We start from the raw sequence: 17,639 nt of genomic DNA, 5'->3' as shown, positions 1-17,639 counted from the left end.
GGCGCTGTCTGTGCTTATAAATCCCTGTGCGTACCTTCCCTTGGAGCGTCGTATCACAGCAGCACTCAGATGCGCCAAAGTGTGAGACAGTTTGTCAGGGATTTCAGCCGGTGCTGGAAGAGAGCACTACAGAGGCACCTGTACATAGAAGTTTAATTAAAGCCATATTGCTTTGTGAACTTGCTGTTGAATCCTATTGAACACAGTTTCAAAGTAGTAATTTAGCATTTAACAACAATTTTTATTCACTTTCACTCAGTGCTACCCGCCTGCAGGAGTGTTTCTACTGGACAGATTGGCAGATTTCTTGCGAGTCCTGTGACAACCTTAATGACCTGCCTGATGTCTCGTCTAATATCGCTTTCTGTGTTGACACGGCCAAACCCACCAGGATACTGTCGTCTTTCAATAAGTCCTGTGCACAAGATTAAAAAGCCCTAGCAAGCAGAAAGGTGTGGGAAGCCATTAGGGGGGAGAAAAAGTACAAAGACAAAGCTGAATTACAGTTTAAGTGGTGAACTCATGGTCTTACGACCATGTTCTCTTCTGTTAATCGCATGGCACTCTTAAAAATCGGTGGAACTTGCAGGCGTTTATGATCGTGATCTTCCCACATGCTTAATTTTTTTATGCCCATTTTGAGAAACATGACTTCAAACGCAATCCATTAACACGGGCTGGTGGTTGCCCAGTCCTCTATTACAGAGCTGCTGAGGTGTGTCAATGCTAACAAGGCTCCCGGTCCAGATGGGATCTGGGACGCATCCTCCATTGCTGTGCCGAACTTAGTGGAGTCTTGTATTCCAGCTCTCTATAGGTTCTGGCTATATCCCCGATATTTGCAAACTTTCGCACTATGTGCCTATTCCAAAAACCATTAGCCCAAGTGAACCCGACGACTTGAGTACACCAACTGCATCTACAGTTCCTGTATATATATCTATAAATTTATTCACCTTATGAACATCTATAAATCTTATTCTTGTAAATTAATAAAGTTGTATTATTACTTTAATCTTACTTTACTCTAAGGGTAGATTAGCGTGAACTTGGTAGATTTGTGTTTTTGTTGCTGTCATGCTACATCTAAGGCCCAATCATTTGTATTTTGTTGAAGAATATGCACATGACCATGTCTCCTTGTCTAGCCACACACTCTAACCCACTAAAGACCAACCGCTCAACCTTCATCTCAAGTAAATAACAAAAGTTTACATTGTTTTCCTACAAGAGCGCCAACTGAAACTGTCATTCCACAGTACCATCATTGTTTCAACCTACAGAGAAATCCTTATAAAACAAAGTCATAAACATTGTTTACCTACAAACTAGAAAGTTAATGACCTAGTTGTATTGATAGCCATTCAGGCCAGAGCACCTTATTTACTGACAATGCAATTATTTTTCTTAATGAGGTTTATAAACAGAGTGATTTTCAGTTTCAATCAACTGATCATTCAGATAACAATTTACAAGTATAGCCTTAGTGACCACAAAAGTACTTTGTGTTTATACTCACACAAACCTAGAATCTTCACCAGCAACACAACCACAAATGCTCAGTATTTTATTTCTTGCCAGAATTATGATATCAGTAATAATTAGTGCAGGACAAAAATGTTCAACTTATGAAAAAGCAAATTTTTACAACTCTTAACATAACCGTAATGATAATAAACACACTCATTTGGACAGCCCACATGTTCCAGGGAAAGTGAGGAAGTGACACAGAGGAGGAGTTAAGGGATAAAAGGAAAAGAGAAAAATGGTCTACACACGGTCTGACTACAAAACATACCATTTAAAGACATGGTATACTACACACAGCCTGAGAGTGAGAGCTGATTATTGACAGTTCACTTCAAATATAGAAATACCACTCATTGCAAATGCTTCAAACACAGAGTCACAACTGGGCAAAGACTTTGGTAAGTCACAGCTGGGTGATAATGTACAGCAAGTCATAATAAAGAAAAAGTGTAGACATACCAGTCACCACTGAAGGACAAGAGGACTCGAGATAGTCACTACCAGTGACATAAAATTCCTTTACAGTTGACAGTGTAAGTCAAGAAACACTGTTGGACAGTTAATCCACACAGGATGACCTTCAGAAGCAAGACACAAAGTAGCACAAAGAGCGCCAGACGACAGCAGGTCAAATCCATTACTGACAACAGTCTTCGTCTCCACTAGCATGAAAACTATCACAATGTTGATTATTCAACAGACCATACTGTAATGACCTCCACAGTTACCTCAACAATTTAGTTGTAATAATCTAGAATATGTGGTCATGATACAAACCAGATGGACTGTGCAGATAGCAACAAAAATACCAGTAAAGTCAACAATAAGCATTGAATATTTAACAGTATGCAGAAGCAAATTAAGATGTGGGTCAAAGTCCCATTCACAGGAATGTACAGGTCTTTTCAGTTCATGTCAGACTTAAATATTTCATACAGGTAAGATAAAGTAACTGTGTCATTTACATTTTGTGGGATATACACAAATTTAGACTGCAGTTACCCCTGATTTGCATGGGTCTATTTCCATAAGTGTCAGAAATATTAAGATCTATAAAGAGCTATGTGAAAATAATAATTTTTGAAAAGTTTAATACTTCAGTGAAGATTTTAGAAGAGATAAAATCTGAAGTATGGATAGGCATCATTAACCAGCCAACAAAGAAGTGTTCACTTGAATCAAAAAGAGATCTCAATGTCTTTAGAGTCCGAAAATTGTCACTTGACTATAAGTTGTCATGTGAAGTATAAACAGAGGCAACCTCTGGACCTGATCACCTCAAAAAGAAAAAGATTTACAAGTTATTAAGGTAACTAAAACAAAGCAGCCTGTGGGTGACATATCACTGTTGGTTTAAGGTGACTAAATTTTTAAAGACCTATTATAGAGCTCGATTATTTCATCTGCTTGTTACATTTCTTGATAAAGGTCAATATCACATGGCAACATCAGCACAGTGTCAGGGAAAATAGATAAACTAGTTATGGTGGTTTTTTTGTCCTTCACAGACAACAGCAAAAACTACTACTTGTCTCAAATTTTACTTCACTATGTTTACACTAAAACCTAGTATACTAAGCCTAGTGCTAAACATGGTTTTTAACTATACAGTGTTAAGCAGTTAAGTGTGCACTATTTGTTAAGACGACTGAAAACAAAGACTCGTGCTGAAGATCTGAGTGACACAGTGACAAATAAAATATTCAGTATGTGTTAAGTACCTTCAGCTACACATTTGCAGAATAATGAGCAAATACACTGCCTGGAGTCTCAAAAAGAAAGCAAAATTACAGATGCTATTCTGTTGCCAATACACAGATAAGTAATTCTAGCAGTAGATAGTTTGGTCACAACATTCTGTAACAGCTAATCACCTTTAGGTGATACACAGGATCAGACAGGTCAGACAAATGACACAAAAGAAGTACTCTTACTGTCATGATTATATTCTAGATGCATATTCATTTTTTGTATCTAGCCTACATACTGAACAGGATCTTAGACAAATGCATAATAGGCCAGCACCAAAGACACAACACAGCCTCAATAATACCTGCCTGTCCCTTCCTTTACTAGCCCTCTACAAACCAGAAATGAAATTCTCTGTAGGCCCATCACAGTAATTTAGTAATTAGGTGTCATACAGAAATCAGGGTTCAAAAATGGGTAAGTCACAGAGCAAGGTTTTGATGAAAATATTGAAAGCAAATACTGTATTACACATTCTTCCATTTTGAATTGAAAAACACCACCCTTTCTTGCCAAGAGGACCAGCACAATAAGTGCCCCCACAAACTCCTACATCAATCCACTGATTTTCAAAGAACTCATTCAAGAGTGGAAGAAGATACAGGAATAATTGTCTTACTGTTTGTCTCTCTAAAGCCTGGCAGAGTGAACAGATACTGTTGTGTGCAGTGCCTGTCATCACCACAGTGTTTCTGCACTGTCAATCATCTTACCACATCATCGGTCATGATGCTGTCTGTACCATCAGTCACCTTCCCACATCATGTATTAATGATGCTGGTAGTTCCAACTATCACCACATCTTACGTTACATATTAACTAGTCGTACTGTATAGACAAGTTTCTTTTTTGGCCTGCTGTCCACCAATACAGTAGAGCCTGCTCACAGGTGTACAGATGTACACCACTCAGAAAATAATGTAATGTAATGTACGCATGCAAATATACGAGGAGTAAACTTTTTCAAAGTAAAGAAGAAAATAACAATCTACAAGGCTGAAACTGCAATATTGGCATATTAATTACAAAATAATTTCACCATAAGCTATTAGTTAACCCATATTCAAAGCAGTTTATCCAAGTACCTACAGGAAACTGCATCTATTGACTACCTATGAGAGACCTGTTACTTACAAAATGGGATCTGGAGAGGGCAGTTTGTTTCAATTACACAAAAACTGACTGACAGCTTTACCCAGTACACCACCACTGACACAACACAAAAGAACTGATTTCAAAAGCTGCATCATACTGCTGCTGCCATTCCAGACTTCAGCTACCTCTCTTGGTCACTGTGTAGGAGGAAATGGTGTGTGCAAGTGCATGTGTGAGAGAGAGGGGGAAGTGAGCAAATGTGCGCAAGAAAAGAAAAGGTAAAAAACAATAAAGCAATTGAGATCACTCACACTTTACAGACTTCATAGATGATCAAAAAATGTACTCTGCCCATATACAAATCAATAAAAAAAATCTCTGATATGGTAAAAATTTTCTGTACTTTACACACATCTCTCGCTATATACACACACACAATTGTGGAATGGACACAACAGCTTTTAGTCTTCTAATGATAGCAAGACAAATCAAAATATGTACAGACTTCAAATATTCAATAAACAGCTTGACAACAATTATAATGGGTGACGTAACATCATTGTGTAACAATGTGTCACATTGCTCTCTCTCTTACACACATGCATACACAACCCTCTTCATCTGAAAACAACTGCAACTAAGAACATTAGAATGAATGCCGTCTAACATGGGTAGCTTGGTTATTATATCTTTTTACATTTATTCATGCACCGATCAGCGTCATACCTATACACAACCCTGCAGTAGTTTTTGCTGCAACCATATTATACATAATACAAACTAGAATATCTTTAGTTTCAACTAAAGTCTGCCTTGAAAACTGGCATTATTTTTTTTCTTAGTATGAATTATACATGCTAGAAATATACTGGCTATTCACTTAGCATACAAAGGTACACGTACCCTTGCATATGTTTATACAAATACTCTCTCCCCTGTTTGTTAAAGGCCAGTAGTCAGCACTAAACAAATTTCTAATGGCGGTAAGTTTTACTTATCTCAAAAATGCAATTTTATGTACTATATTATGTCAGACTCACACATCTTTATAAGAACAACACTTGTAAAGGAAAAAAAGATGCATTTTCATTTCTCAAAATTACTGACAAGGTGTAACAGAAAGTCACTGAAATGTTTCCAGGCAACAAGTCACAGGGTTTTGAAAAATGCTGCAATCTAGTTAGGCAGCAAGTAACAACAGCTTTAAATACATCACAAGCTAGAATATTCGATAAAACTTTTTTTTTAAACACAAAACATTCCACAGTTGGCTTTCTGAAGGTCTGAAATTAATTTAGCAGGGGGTTAGGGGATGGGGCATGAAAGTTGAAAGACACTATATACCACCTAATAATCAGAAGATGGTCAATGCCAGTTTCCACTACCATACGTGCAAGTGTTAAAGGCTAAAGAATTTCAGAATGATTAAAACTTTCTCCCATCAGGATGCAGACAATCAGGAGAAATTCTGTTTGATGGCATTTGTAGGGGTATGCTAAATAGAAGAAAGTTATCCAATGTCTTCCACCTATGAGATGGTAACAGGCAAATCAGACTAATCTTTCTTACAATTACTGCAATATTAGACAATTTTGACATATTTTAGATAGTATCATAATAAACACTTGTTTTCTTGCTGTAGATAACTTTAATATTTGTCATTTCCTTGTAAATCTCTGCTATGATCATGTGTGACTAATAAGACAAGCAATGACTTGTGTTTAGAACCCACTGGACTTCAGTGAACTAAGTTTCAGAAAAGTACTTTTGAAATGACCAAAATATAGTTCTTATTGATTTCAGCCTTTCTACTCAGAAACACCTAAACATATCATCATGTATTTTGTCGTGTTATTTGGAACAACAAATTACATACAGATGCATAAAATAATACAAAATATTATGCCACCTTCAACAATCGAGTTCTGGCTACTCAAAGCACTACTTCAGAATTGTTTTCACTAAGATTTTGGGAGCTTCTATTATCACATGAACAGAACTGCTGTAGGTAAGTGTTGACAAAGTAACTGGAGTAAAAGAATGTTCACATAGCTGAACTTCAGAAAAAAAGCCAGCAATTAAAGCATCTCTCTCTCTCACACACACAGAGGATAACCATTTCTGAATTGAACCAATACTTGAACCACGCTCATTTTAACTCTTTAAAAGTGGTGCATTTAAACACATAAAAATGTAAGACAAAGTGTACTTGATGTATGAAAAGGGAATTATAGTTAAGCCACCACTCTACAACACAAAGATGTAGAATTGCCCTTACATTACTGAACTCTAAAGTCTTCTACAACACTTTGTCATTTAGATCACAGTTTTATGCCTTTCAAGTGCCCTGATATATTTCAGAAGTTCTGACAGAGTCTATATCTTTAACAATGTCCTAAAACATTTTCACATATGCAGTATCCTACACTCCACGTGTTCCACAACAATGTGCTGCATAACTGTAGCAACCTACCAAAAGTTTTAAATCCTGAAAGTGGCCAACATTAGCGGCATAAGAAACCAACACATGTAGATAATTTCACCAAACTTGTGAGGCTCTGTTGCCTCTGAAGACAGCATCAAACTGTCCCTACCTTTATGATTTACTTGTCAACAAAGACAACAATGATGTCATCAGTATCAATAATGAAAGATCTGCACCCAAAGCACTCTTAGGGCACGTACTAACTTGAGAAACTATCAGATAGCTGAGAGAGAGTTGTGCCTGCACTGTTAACAAAGCCATTCAACAGTTTTCAAGACTGGATACAATTTTCTTACAATCTTCTTGCTCTTCTCCATCATAATTTCTTGCATATTGTTGTACATTACTATGTGGTGTGACTTGCCCAGCTTGTCGTTTTCTCTGATTTTAAATTGTCTCTATTTTACATCTACTTCATATTTTGATTTCATCCTGTTGTCTGTTACTGGGATTAGACATACTGCACATCCTCACAAGAATGAAATGTGCTACAGATGACGACAATAGCGGTGATTATTATTACGCTCTATTTTCCTGCCTTCTCTTCAAAGGTCAGTCTCTTTTCTTCCTACTTCTCTAATCATCACTTCCACTATTTTCTATGTTGCTCCAGGACAGGGCCCGAAATCCATCTTGTGTGTGGCATGTGTTATCAAGAGTTCTCTACAACTTGAAGCCTTGCACTGATTCTGTCTCTATTTCACTATCCCTCGTGCTGCAGTACTGCTTTAACTAGCCCCATATTTTTTTCAAAACGTGCATGATAAAAATATACAATTTATTACACAACTGACAGGCACAAAATTTAAAACCTATGTATATAACGTGACATGTAAAAATGTCAAATATAAAATATAAATTTATAAAATCTAGCAAACAAGGCTTAATCTTAAATTCTCAATGCCTAAAGTACAGTGTGGTTTGGTTTTTCTCATTGTACACAGTATATGAACATACCAGAGTGCAAGGACATGAAGCATACAGCAGGAAAAGAGCAAAAGAGAGAGAAGTACACAAACAAAATTTTATAATTTCTGATTATATGAAAATATGGAAGGCAATAAACCAGTACTGAACATCAATGTGCCCCACAAATGACATGTTAAAAAATAATTTTCAAAAATATCAAACTTAGAAACTATTTTCCACACTCCTCCCAAAGGCAAAGCACCCTCTCCCCCCATCTTACTGGAATCAAGTGATGACGATTGTTACAACTTGATGTTGGAAACCGTTCCATCATTAGCCTTTTAGGCTGTACAGCCCACCAAGTAAAAGGCATTGAAATGCCTGGATGATGGTGAGCACTTGATATGGTCACTTCCATTGGCTACTGGCTAGATTAAGTGAGATTCTGACAAAGACAGACCATCATAAAAGTGACATACTTCGAAATGTTCATGGCTAAATAATCTCTGACTGATGCCACCCAGATTTGCAGCTGTTGCCTAAGCTGCTTAAATGGCAAAAGTACAGTTTTGATACTTGAGCTGCTCTGCTTGAATGCCCATTAGTGTTAGCCCATTCCCACTTTATCCATTCTACCTCTGCTTCAACCATGTGGTTTTTGATGCGTTTTTTCCTATCCTATTGCATCTGTCTGCTGGCTAATTCACTGAAATGTTGACAAAAACTTTTGCACTGCCTCTGTTTCATCATGTGAGTAAAATCTCCTGCAATTACACACATGCACAGCTTTTAGCCAGTTCCTGCCAAACACTGATGTCAATTTTTTGTCAAACATTTCCAATGGGTTAGCTCCTAAAAAATATTTGAGTGGATATTTTTATAGACCAAAGAGGGAATGGGAAAACAAATATGTAATCCAAATGCTATGGAGTCAAAATTATGCTGACAAAAGGACATAATACAGAAAGGTAGTAAAGTCACCATCACATTAAGAAGCATATAATTGGCTACAGATGAGTACATGCCTGTAGAGGTATGCTTAAATCTCAAGGTGTGATGGGCAAACCACTCCAACAAAAATGACTAGGCAGACTGTGGCAGTTCATTTTGGAAAGGTGATGAATAAAATGATTTAAAAGGTACCTGTGAACAGGTAAATATCTAAGACAGAAAGGAAATCTACAAATAAAAATGTTATTAAAACAATTTTAGGAGTGGTAAATCCCAACGCATACCCAACAAAAGTTTTCACTCAAATTTTACAAGAGTATTTTTCAATTAAGTAAACCCACTCATTTGAAAATAATGTTGCACTCAGTTAAGCCTTTTAACACAAAATGGATAACTTTCACTGTCTGGGATAAAATATCCTACCAAACTGATCAAACTCCTAGGAGCATGTCTTCCTAACATACACACCTGACATAAAGTCATCTCCATTCACCACAACCTGGCAAAATAATAATAATGGGAACCATCACAATCTCACTCTCTGCGCAGATCAACAATGATAAATGAAAGATAACAGCCTATCTACTTAAAGAGCCTGCAAATACTTTATTCTTTCAGGTGTCTTCTCCATCCCTACTTAAAATTTGTTAATGCTTTATGTGACCTGGCAATAAAACTTAACACTTACAGAAACATCTAAAAGCACACTCAATGAGGCAACTAGCAAGCATATGACTGAAGTTTAGTCACCATCCTATTTCATCATGAGCCTAATAAAATGGTTTACCAGATGACCAAAGTGACCTCTCACCATTAAACTTAGTACCAAACTGCCAACCATTTCCAGAAAATCTTCATAGACCACCTTCACTAGGGTTACCAATAAAATCTGGCAACACAGTGCTGCTAAAAAATGAGGATACAACTAGATACAAATTCTTTTATGTGGCAACAAAATGATGTTTCTGGATAGCAAGCAGTATGCATAAAACATTCCTTCCCATCTGACACCAACATGATACGGCAACACTTACATAAGAAGCCGACATGCCAACACACTAACCATAATAGCAACAGTATTATTTTCACTGACAGAAGTTGTTCAATGACTTACTCTTATATTTGTCTACAAACAAACAGCAACAACAAAAAACCCTTAGTAAATAATTTTTTTTTAAAAACTCACCTAACTACGACCCATAAGAACCAGAAGCAGTTTATCCAAAGATGGATTCCCTGCCATCACAATCCTTGTTTCAACACTATGCATTCTTAGTACATTCTTGTACTATAATGTAAATATCTTTTTCCCATATTTTAAAATTTACACTTTTCTTATCATCCAGTCATTCCCTCAAAAATATAATTCTCTGTTGAGCCACTCAAAACAGCAAAATAAAAAAATGGCAAACAAAAATGCCATGCCTCTGCTTTATCTTCCTGTATCTTTTTCCCGCCTCCTGACATTCAAAATCTTGTCCTATTACGAGTCCAAAGCCTGTTGATCCTCAAAAGACAGAAGTTCTAGTTTTACACACTTGGATCACAATGGCTCAAAACTTGTGCCAGGCATATTGCAGCGACATCTACTGGCAACCAAGCACCAAATGCCCAGAGTTTTGGTGACATCAGTCCCCTCAGCTTAGCCATAGCCTAAATACAGGAGGCGTTGATATCCTTTCCAGTTTAGAGGGAACAGCACCACGTGCACAAAGTGCTGGGGATGAAGAAAGTGGTTTTGCTAATGGTGTATCTCGTCTCTCATTCTGTCCCCTGGCCACCAGCTCATTGAGCATGATTATGCTGCACGCACAGAAAGAGCCAAAGTGTTGATACTTGGCTAGGAGTCAACAAATTCCACATAATTCTCTGGAATGAGCCCAAATCTTCCTTCCAGCTCCCCTTCTAGCCAGCCTGGTTCCCGAGATTGCCTCACTGCAAAATAAAATTTTACTCTAAAAATATAATTGTTATAACACATATACATGGACAGCATCTTGCTTGTGCCCGTAAAGCAGACGGGCAACGGACGTTTCGCCGCCGGATTTCACCCGCGGACGTTTTGCCGACCGGCGTTTCGCTGACGGACGTTTCGCCGCATTATTCAGAGAGAGAGAGAGGAGCGCTACTTACTTCTCAAAGAATGAAAGTAACTACTAGATTACACAATAATATTTAACAAATTTTAACACAGACTTCACAGACAGTTCACTTATTGTCACAGCGCAACAGCTCTAAAAAAACATTGATACAATGGCCTAACGGTTCACATCACTCATTGGGCCCTTGGGCTAAAGGTCCGCGTGATGCCGAAATGAAGTGCCCCGCGCCGAAACGTCCCGGCCTCGCAAAACGTCCGACTCCGATGAAACGTAAATGTGATAAATACAGATCTAAATTTATTTGGCCAGCTGAGTAATTTTTAACAACACAAACAAGTGACCATGGTCCTGACAAAGTTCATACCTTTTTGATATCAACTCTGACAGTTTCATTTTGTTTGGTATCACGTCCTTTATCTACTTATCAGGCTATATAATTCAACTTATATCAACTTTTAACAATCCTCTAAGCAACCATCCATTTACTTTCAACTACATGTATCAAATTTTTACTACCAGTATCAAGTATCTGTCTGGTGTGATTTGGAAAAAAAAAGATTCCATTTTTAGACTGAGGAATTGCACCATGGATTTTTAAAATTTGATGGAGGTTGTTAAAAAGAAACCCAAAACATGTCATTTTTGTCTAACAAATCACTGTCATTTAACAAAGCCTGTTACTTACTCATACTATTCTATGATCATCTATATGATGATCTATGAGTCATATAGGAGGGGGAAAACTTACCATTATGTATCATCTGATTGGCCTCAAAGGACAGCTCTGACTCATGCTCAGCCTTACATGGATAACGTGTTATCACGGTTCTGAAATAAAATATACATGTACTAAGAACATGAGTGTGTGTGTACACATGCGTGCATGTGTGACCTGTGCTAAAAAAAGAGAGTGAAAGAATGGGTAATTCAATGTCTTAAAAAGAAAATAAGTGAGTATAATGTCATAAGTAGGTAAGAGAATGAACAAAGGAAAAATAAGACAAAGAAAAGAGAAGAAGAAGAGCCACTGGTAGGTAACAGGAATTGTGCAAAATCTTTCCAGTGGCCTTGTGTGCCTTTGTACACAACAACACTATAGCAGCAAACCTCTTACTAGGTACTACTCCACAATTAAAAAAAAAAAATGCATTACAGGCCCACTCACCTGACACACACACAGTCTCTCTCTCCATGCCATGAAACTTCTTAGAATGGTGAGATTTGTTAAAATGAACATTCAAATGAGGCTAACCTTCGAGGTGCCTTGACTGTAGAACTGGAGAGACTGGCATGGCTCCCTGTCAGACTGCTGTGCATTGAGGAGTTGCTGTCAAACACACAAATAGAGAAACTGCTGCTAGACACACCATTAATTCATTAAATGTGGGGGGAAGACATTGATATGAGATAAGCAATACAGACTTACAGGGGAAGAAGCTGCAATCACATACAACAGAGTTTTAGTAATAGAGCTGCTGTCGGACAAACTGCCAATGAATTGAAAACAGTTTTGTCCTATGGTGCGTCTCTTCAGAACTTCAAATGGTAAACACTTCAAAGCAAGGAAAAATGGCTGCCAGCATTTAAAGTGGGAAACCTTCTATAAAGAATGGAAAGCCAGGATGGAAGAATTATCAGGTCAAAATATTAAGAGGGAGGAGATTTTGTTATTTAATGCTTTATAACTTAATACTAAGGCTGTCCTTCGTTGTTTCATCAGCTCAACTTCTGAACACTACTTTGTGTAAATGAATGTATACCACATATAGGCCTGAACCATGACAGTGTGGTGGTGTGTGATGGTAAAATGACAGTGATGGTGGTGGTAAGATGACAGAGATGTACAAGGCTCTTGAGTTTATTAAGTCCTCACTATTACCCACATATTAAAGATTAAGCACAATAGTTTGACCATTATGCCTTACCTGACTGAAAACAATGTTCCAAATGTTAACAAAAAAATTATATTTTCATTAAAAAAAAATTGGGATTTTGGCATTTTCAGAACTTTCAAAAGGGTAAAGAACAACTATGTCATATGCAAAGCCTTATGTGCAATTTCCCATTTTTGCAGAAATCATGGTAGTTTCAAAAATACCTGTATCATTCTGCAGCATGGAAACATGGCAGATATGCTCACCATTTTCAGAAGGAATCTATATTTCAGCATGTCATTTTATGCATTGTTTCTAAACTCCATTAAAAATGGTGAAATCTCTGGTGCATTTTCATAAACTGTTTTTTTGTATTTTCAAGATTACCCCCATTCAAATATGGAAAATTTATATGGTAGGCAACTTTACCACACCATTCTTAATCATTACGTGTTTTTGGACATGTGAAAAAAAGCTTTTTGGGTCTTCAGGACTTTTCATCGGCATGCATAGTTCTGTACTATTATTGCTTGGTTTAATAAACTTACATCAGCTGTGTGATTTCAAAAAGGCCAGCTTTTATTTTTAAGCATAAAAGAGAAAATCAGTACCTAGAAAAATATGCAACTTTTAGCAACTTACCAAATTACAGAGAAATGGAAATGACACAAAAAAAATAAGATTGGGTATTGAAATAAATGGACAAATGAAAAAGGTTATTAATCCCAAAGAGCTACTGTAACTTGGGAAGTGTGCTCAATTACAAAACAAAAACAGAACAAGTGCTAGTTAAGTGGCGCATCAAAGCAAGTTTTTTTTTTTTAAATCTTATGGTTGTTTCTCAAAGACAGATACATAAAATCAGCTGAACATAAATAGCAGTTGAGTGAACTGCAAGCTCAGTATCAATCTGGGGACTGTCTTTGCAGATTCATCGTCAATAAGTGTGTATTGTGGTATCATGTGTACTGACAGGCTGGATGCAAAAAAGTGTACCTCATGATGTAGAATGGATGTTATTGAGCTTATATGTATTTTAATTCATCGGCTTTGGGTTTTATAAGTTCTTTTGCTACACTTTGTTCTGTGTAGCAAAAGATAATCAAGTCACCAAATGAAACCAAAAAGACAGAATTTAGAACTCAGGACAATATGAAAGACAGCAACCAACACAGAACGGCTGCCACAAACAATTCTTGGAGTATAGAGCATCCTGGAGACAACTGTTAGATAATACATGTGTAACACACATAGCATAACACTCTCAACTTAAAATGGCCAAGAAAGAATAGGACGGTTAGTGACATCTCTCAGTCTGCAGCTAGGCATTAATGCAGACCTGGGCAAAGGCCGGCCCATGGGCCAGATGCGGCCCGCCTCCTGTCTCTGACCGGCCCACCCGCTGCCCCGCCCGCCAGTATATATACTATATATACAGTATTAGGTAAAACTAAGTTAACTATATTAGTCCGGCCCTCTAAAACCATCCCAATTTCTCATGGGGCCCCTTGGGAAAATTAATTGTCCACCCCTGCATTAATGGTTACTAAGTTTATGTCAATGCTGCTGACTGCCACAGCAGAATACAATGGATGATGACCTTCACTCTAAAGATAGTCACTAATGGTTACAGAGTTTGTCAGTGATGCTGTCTGACAGGCAGCATAACCACCCCCATCATGTTTCTGCCCACACACATACACATATATTTTCAACAATATCTTCCTGAGTGAGACCTTATTTCTTTTCCTACAGCAAAGGATTCCTTGCCAATTTCAATCAGACTTGCATTGTGATATAGATATACAATCAACTTACTGCTTATGCCATAGTTCTATGCAGCAAAAAGTAAATGAATTTTGGCATGCATTACTCTGATGTGATATGCTGTACTTCTTCAAAACAAGTTAACAAGTTATATATGCTGACTACCATATAACAAACTTCTCAAGTACACTGCAATTCTCCAGCGCTGGCACAGCCGACCCAAATCTACTTTTCTGTTTCCTTTGTACCTTCAGATGCATGTTTATCATATATCAAGACATAAAAGAATTAACACCATTCAAATAGCAACATTAAGCACACCAAAGCCCCACTTACATGCTGGTCCCAGACAGGGCGAAGTCGTTAGAGCTGCGCTTCTTCACGCTGCCACTATGCCACCAAAAGACAGACAAAAATTAGGCTGGGAAGTACTGGCAGCACACAAAGTGACATGACAACTACACCATACACAATGCTCCCTCTGCACACCTCTGTACAGAACAGTACTACACATTTTTTGACACCTGTTACTGTACTAATGCATGATTAGCTTGCATCTCTCCGCACCTTGTGTAAATAAGCAATGTGAAGCAATATGATAATGTAACCATAGCTATAAACTGCACAGATCTTGTAACTCTGTTCACTGCCAATGTTTTAAACTAATTTGGAAGCTCTATCTTTGAGAAACAACCGTAGGTGTTGGTATCATATCAAAAAAAAGAACAAATAATTTTTAATCTTTATAAAATCTACAAAATAACAGTACAAGATGAGAAGAACTATTTGTGATTATTTTACAATGTGATTATCGCTATTTGTACAACACTTGCTACGGTACAGTAAATTAAAGTGCTTGAAAGAATAGAATTTTTAAAGTTACTAAACTTCAAATGAACAGAGCCTCAAAAATAATGAGCACTTGAGGAAAAAATATATACCTTTCATTAAAAAAAATGTAGAGAAGTTAAATAAATGTGAACAAGAAATATAAAAAAAAGAATTCAGAATAAAAGGGAGAAGCAGACAGACTAAACTGGTAATGTGAAGCATGAAGTGTGGGTACTAATGTTTGACACCAAGACAATGGCAAAAGAAGAATAACTGCTGAACATATCAGGCAGAAAACGAAACGGTAACCTTTGTGTAACAATCACATATATAAGGTAAATATATGCACAAGCATTACTTTCTATGGAGTAGGTTTAGTCCTGCAAACCCAGCAACATTAAGAACTAATTCTAATTCCTTTACCTAAAGACACGATAGGTATCATCACTGATAAGAATCAACATTAAATAATTTGTTCCCTCTCTCCAACTGTTCCATCTTTTTTTTTTTCTCTCCCAAAAATATTCTGACTTTTCTGACACTTTTAAAGCAACTAACATGCAAACTTTGTGTTTCTACAATATGATAACGATGACAAGGATGCAGAATTTTAATACTTAATGCAAAAACTGCATTATATAATCCATTTACAAAGAAAATAGAAGATAATAAGAAGCCACATCAAACATTGATATTCGACAAAGAAGTGAGATGACCCCCCCCACACACACACACAAAAAAAAAATCAATGCTTTCACTTTCTACAAAAAGTTCCAACCAAGAAAGTTTAATCATATGATCAACTTACAAGGCTGGGGAATCCGCTCCTGCTATACTTAGGTTAAAGCGATTGGCTGAAAAAAAAAAAAAAAAAAGCAAATATTTAAGATTTTCAGGTAAAGGAATGTATGAATCAATTTGTGAAATGTTTATGCAACATAATGTCTTTTATATTTTACACAAAGATTGTAAGACTTCAGGCCGCGGTTCTGCAATAGCTAAAGTATGATCAGACTGTTTTATCTCTAGTACATTTCTAGGGTGTGCAATATATCCTTACATACGCCAGTTAGAGTGTATACTTGTATGTATATATCCATGTATGTGCAGGTATTTTATTAATATAAAGCAATATGAGATGACGATGGTCTACAAACATGATCAACATAATCTGTATTATAAATGGAATATCAATAATTAGGCAATATCATCTTCTATTCAATCTGGCGTGAAGGTCCCCATCATACAGAGGTAACATCACCTCCACTTTCTCTGAAGTTTGTAAATGCAGCACTCAAAAGGCACCTTTTTTAAGTTATGAAATGTTATCATATCGCTCAAGTTGTTGTTATATCAAATGTAAATATCATATCATATCAAATGTTATCATATCGCTCAAAACAACGCTACTAGTTTACATACTGATGACCTGAGATGAGATAACGTCATGTAGAAAATCTGTTTAATAATGGACATCCCCATACAGATATATTGAAATCAGTTGTCTTTTAAACACATCTACGAAAGCATTAATCATCTTAAATGTATATATAAAGTACTGTTGTCCTTATATCTTAACCTGAATGCATGTGCAAGGTGGGACTACCATAGCTTTTTTAAAAAAAACTCAGATCTTTAGTAAAGCACCATATATGTTATAACTAGTAACATACAAAACGAAAACAGAGCACAATAGAAACATTCAGACAATTTCTGAAGAAAAGAGTCACAGTTAATGGTCTGCAGGCAGGACTGCAGAATTCAGAATGGTTTAAAACTGGTATTAAAAAAAACAGGGGCATGAACAAAATAAAAACTACATCTGACAGCATTTACAACAGCTGTTTCCATGTAATACACACTCCCTGACAAAATATAAATTTCAAAGAAAAATTTAGTTCGGTGTTAGAATTATCATAGCTTCTCCCTCTCTGTCAGCCTATTCCACTTTGACTTCCAAAACATTCATCACAAAAAAATAAGCAAGCACGCAGGTTGCCTGAAAACATGAACATTACAAACTTAAAGCTTTATGCTAATCACAACTGCCTTGGTTTCCAGTGCTGCCACTGGACCCATAACCATTAACTGAAAAGCCCATGAAATAAAAATTGTCAGCTTGCACATAAACAGAGAGACCAATCACCTTCTCAACTAGTTATTAAAAAAACACATACAATATACATTATAAAATAATCACACACCTTCATATAGCAGTCATAAGAAAATAACAGTCTGAGATTCAGTGCTAACACAAGTACAGGGGTCTACGTCATCAGCTGAGCAAAGACCAGGATATACCACAATGGACAGAAGTTCTGCTACAAGTCCCGGAAACAATGCAAA

The 17,639-nt window shown here is 36.8% G+C and overlaps 1 protein-coding gene across 1 annotated transcript in view; it reads right to left on the bottom strand.

Moving 5' to 3' along the window:
• Nucleotides 1–1,552: 1,552 nt before the first annotated feature.
• LOC112559555 (rho GTPase-activating protein 26-like) overlaps nt 1,553–17,639 on the bottom strand; it is a 43,018-nt gene continuing 26,931 nt past the window's right edge. The window contains 5 exon segments of the mRNA XM_025230887.1: nt 1,553–10,654; nt 11,570–11,649; nt 12,074–12,148; nt 14,799–14,852; nt 16,102–16,147. Of these exon segments, the coding sequence (XP_025086672.1) occupies nt 10,560–10,654; nt 11,570–11,649; nt 12,074–12,148; nt 14,799–14,852; nt 16,102–16,147 (350 nt within the window). The 3' untranslated portion in view covers nt 1,553–10,559.

The sequence above is a fragment of the Pomacea canaliculata genome, linkage group LG3, assembly GCF_003073045.1.
Source record: "Pomacea canaliculata isolate SZHN2017 linkage group LG3, ASM307304v1, whole genome shotgun sequence".
NCBI classification, from domain to species: domain Eukaryota; kingdom Metazoa; phylum Mollusca; class Gastropoda; order Architaenioglossa; family Ampullariidae; genus Pomacea; species Pomacea canaliculata.
The sequence above is the reverse complement of the archived record's forward strand: the minus strand, read 5'-3'. Positions and strand labels throughout refer to the sequence as shown.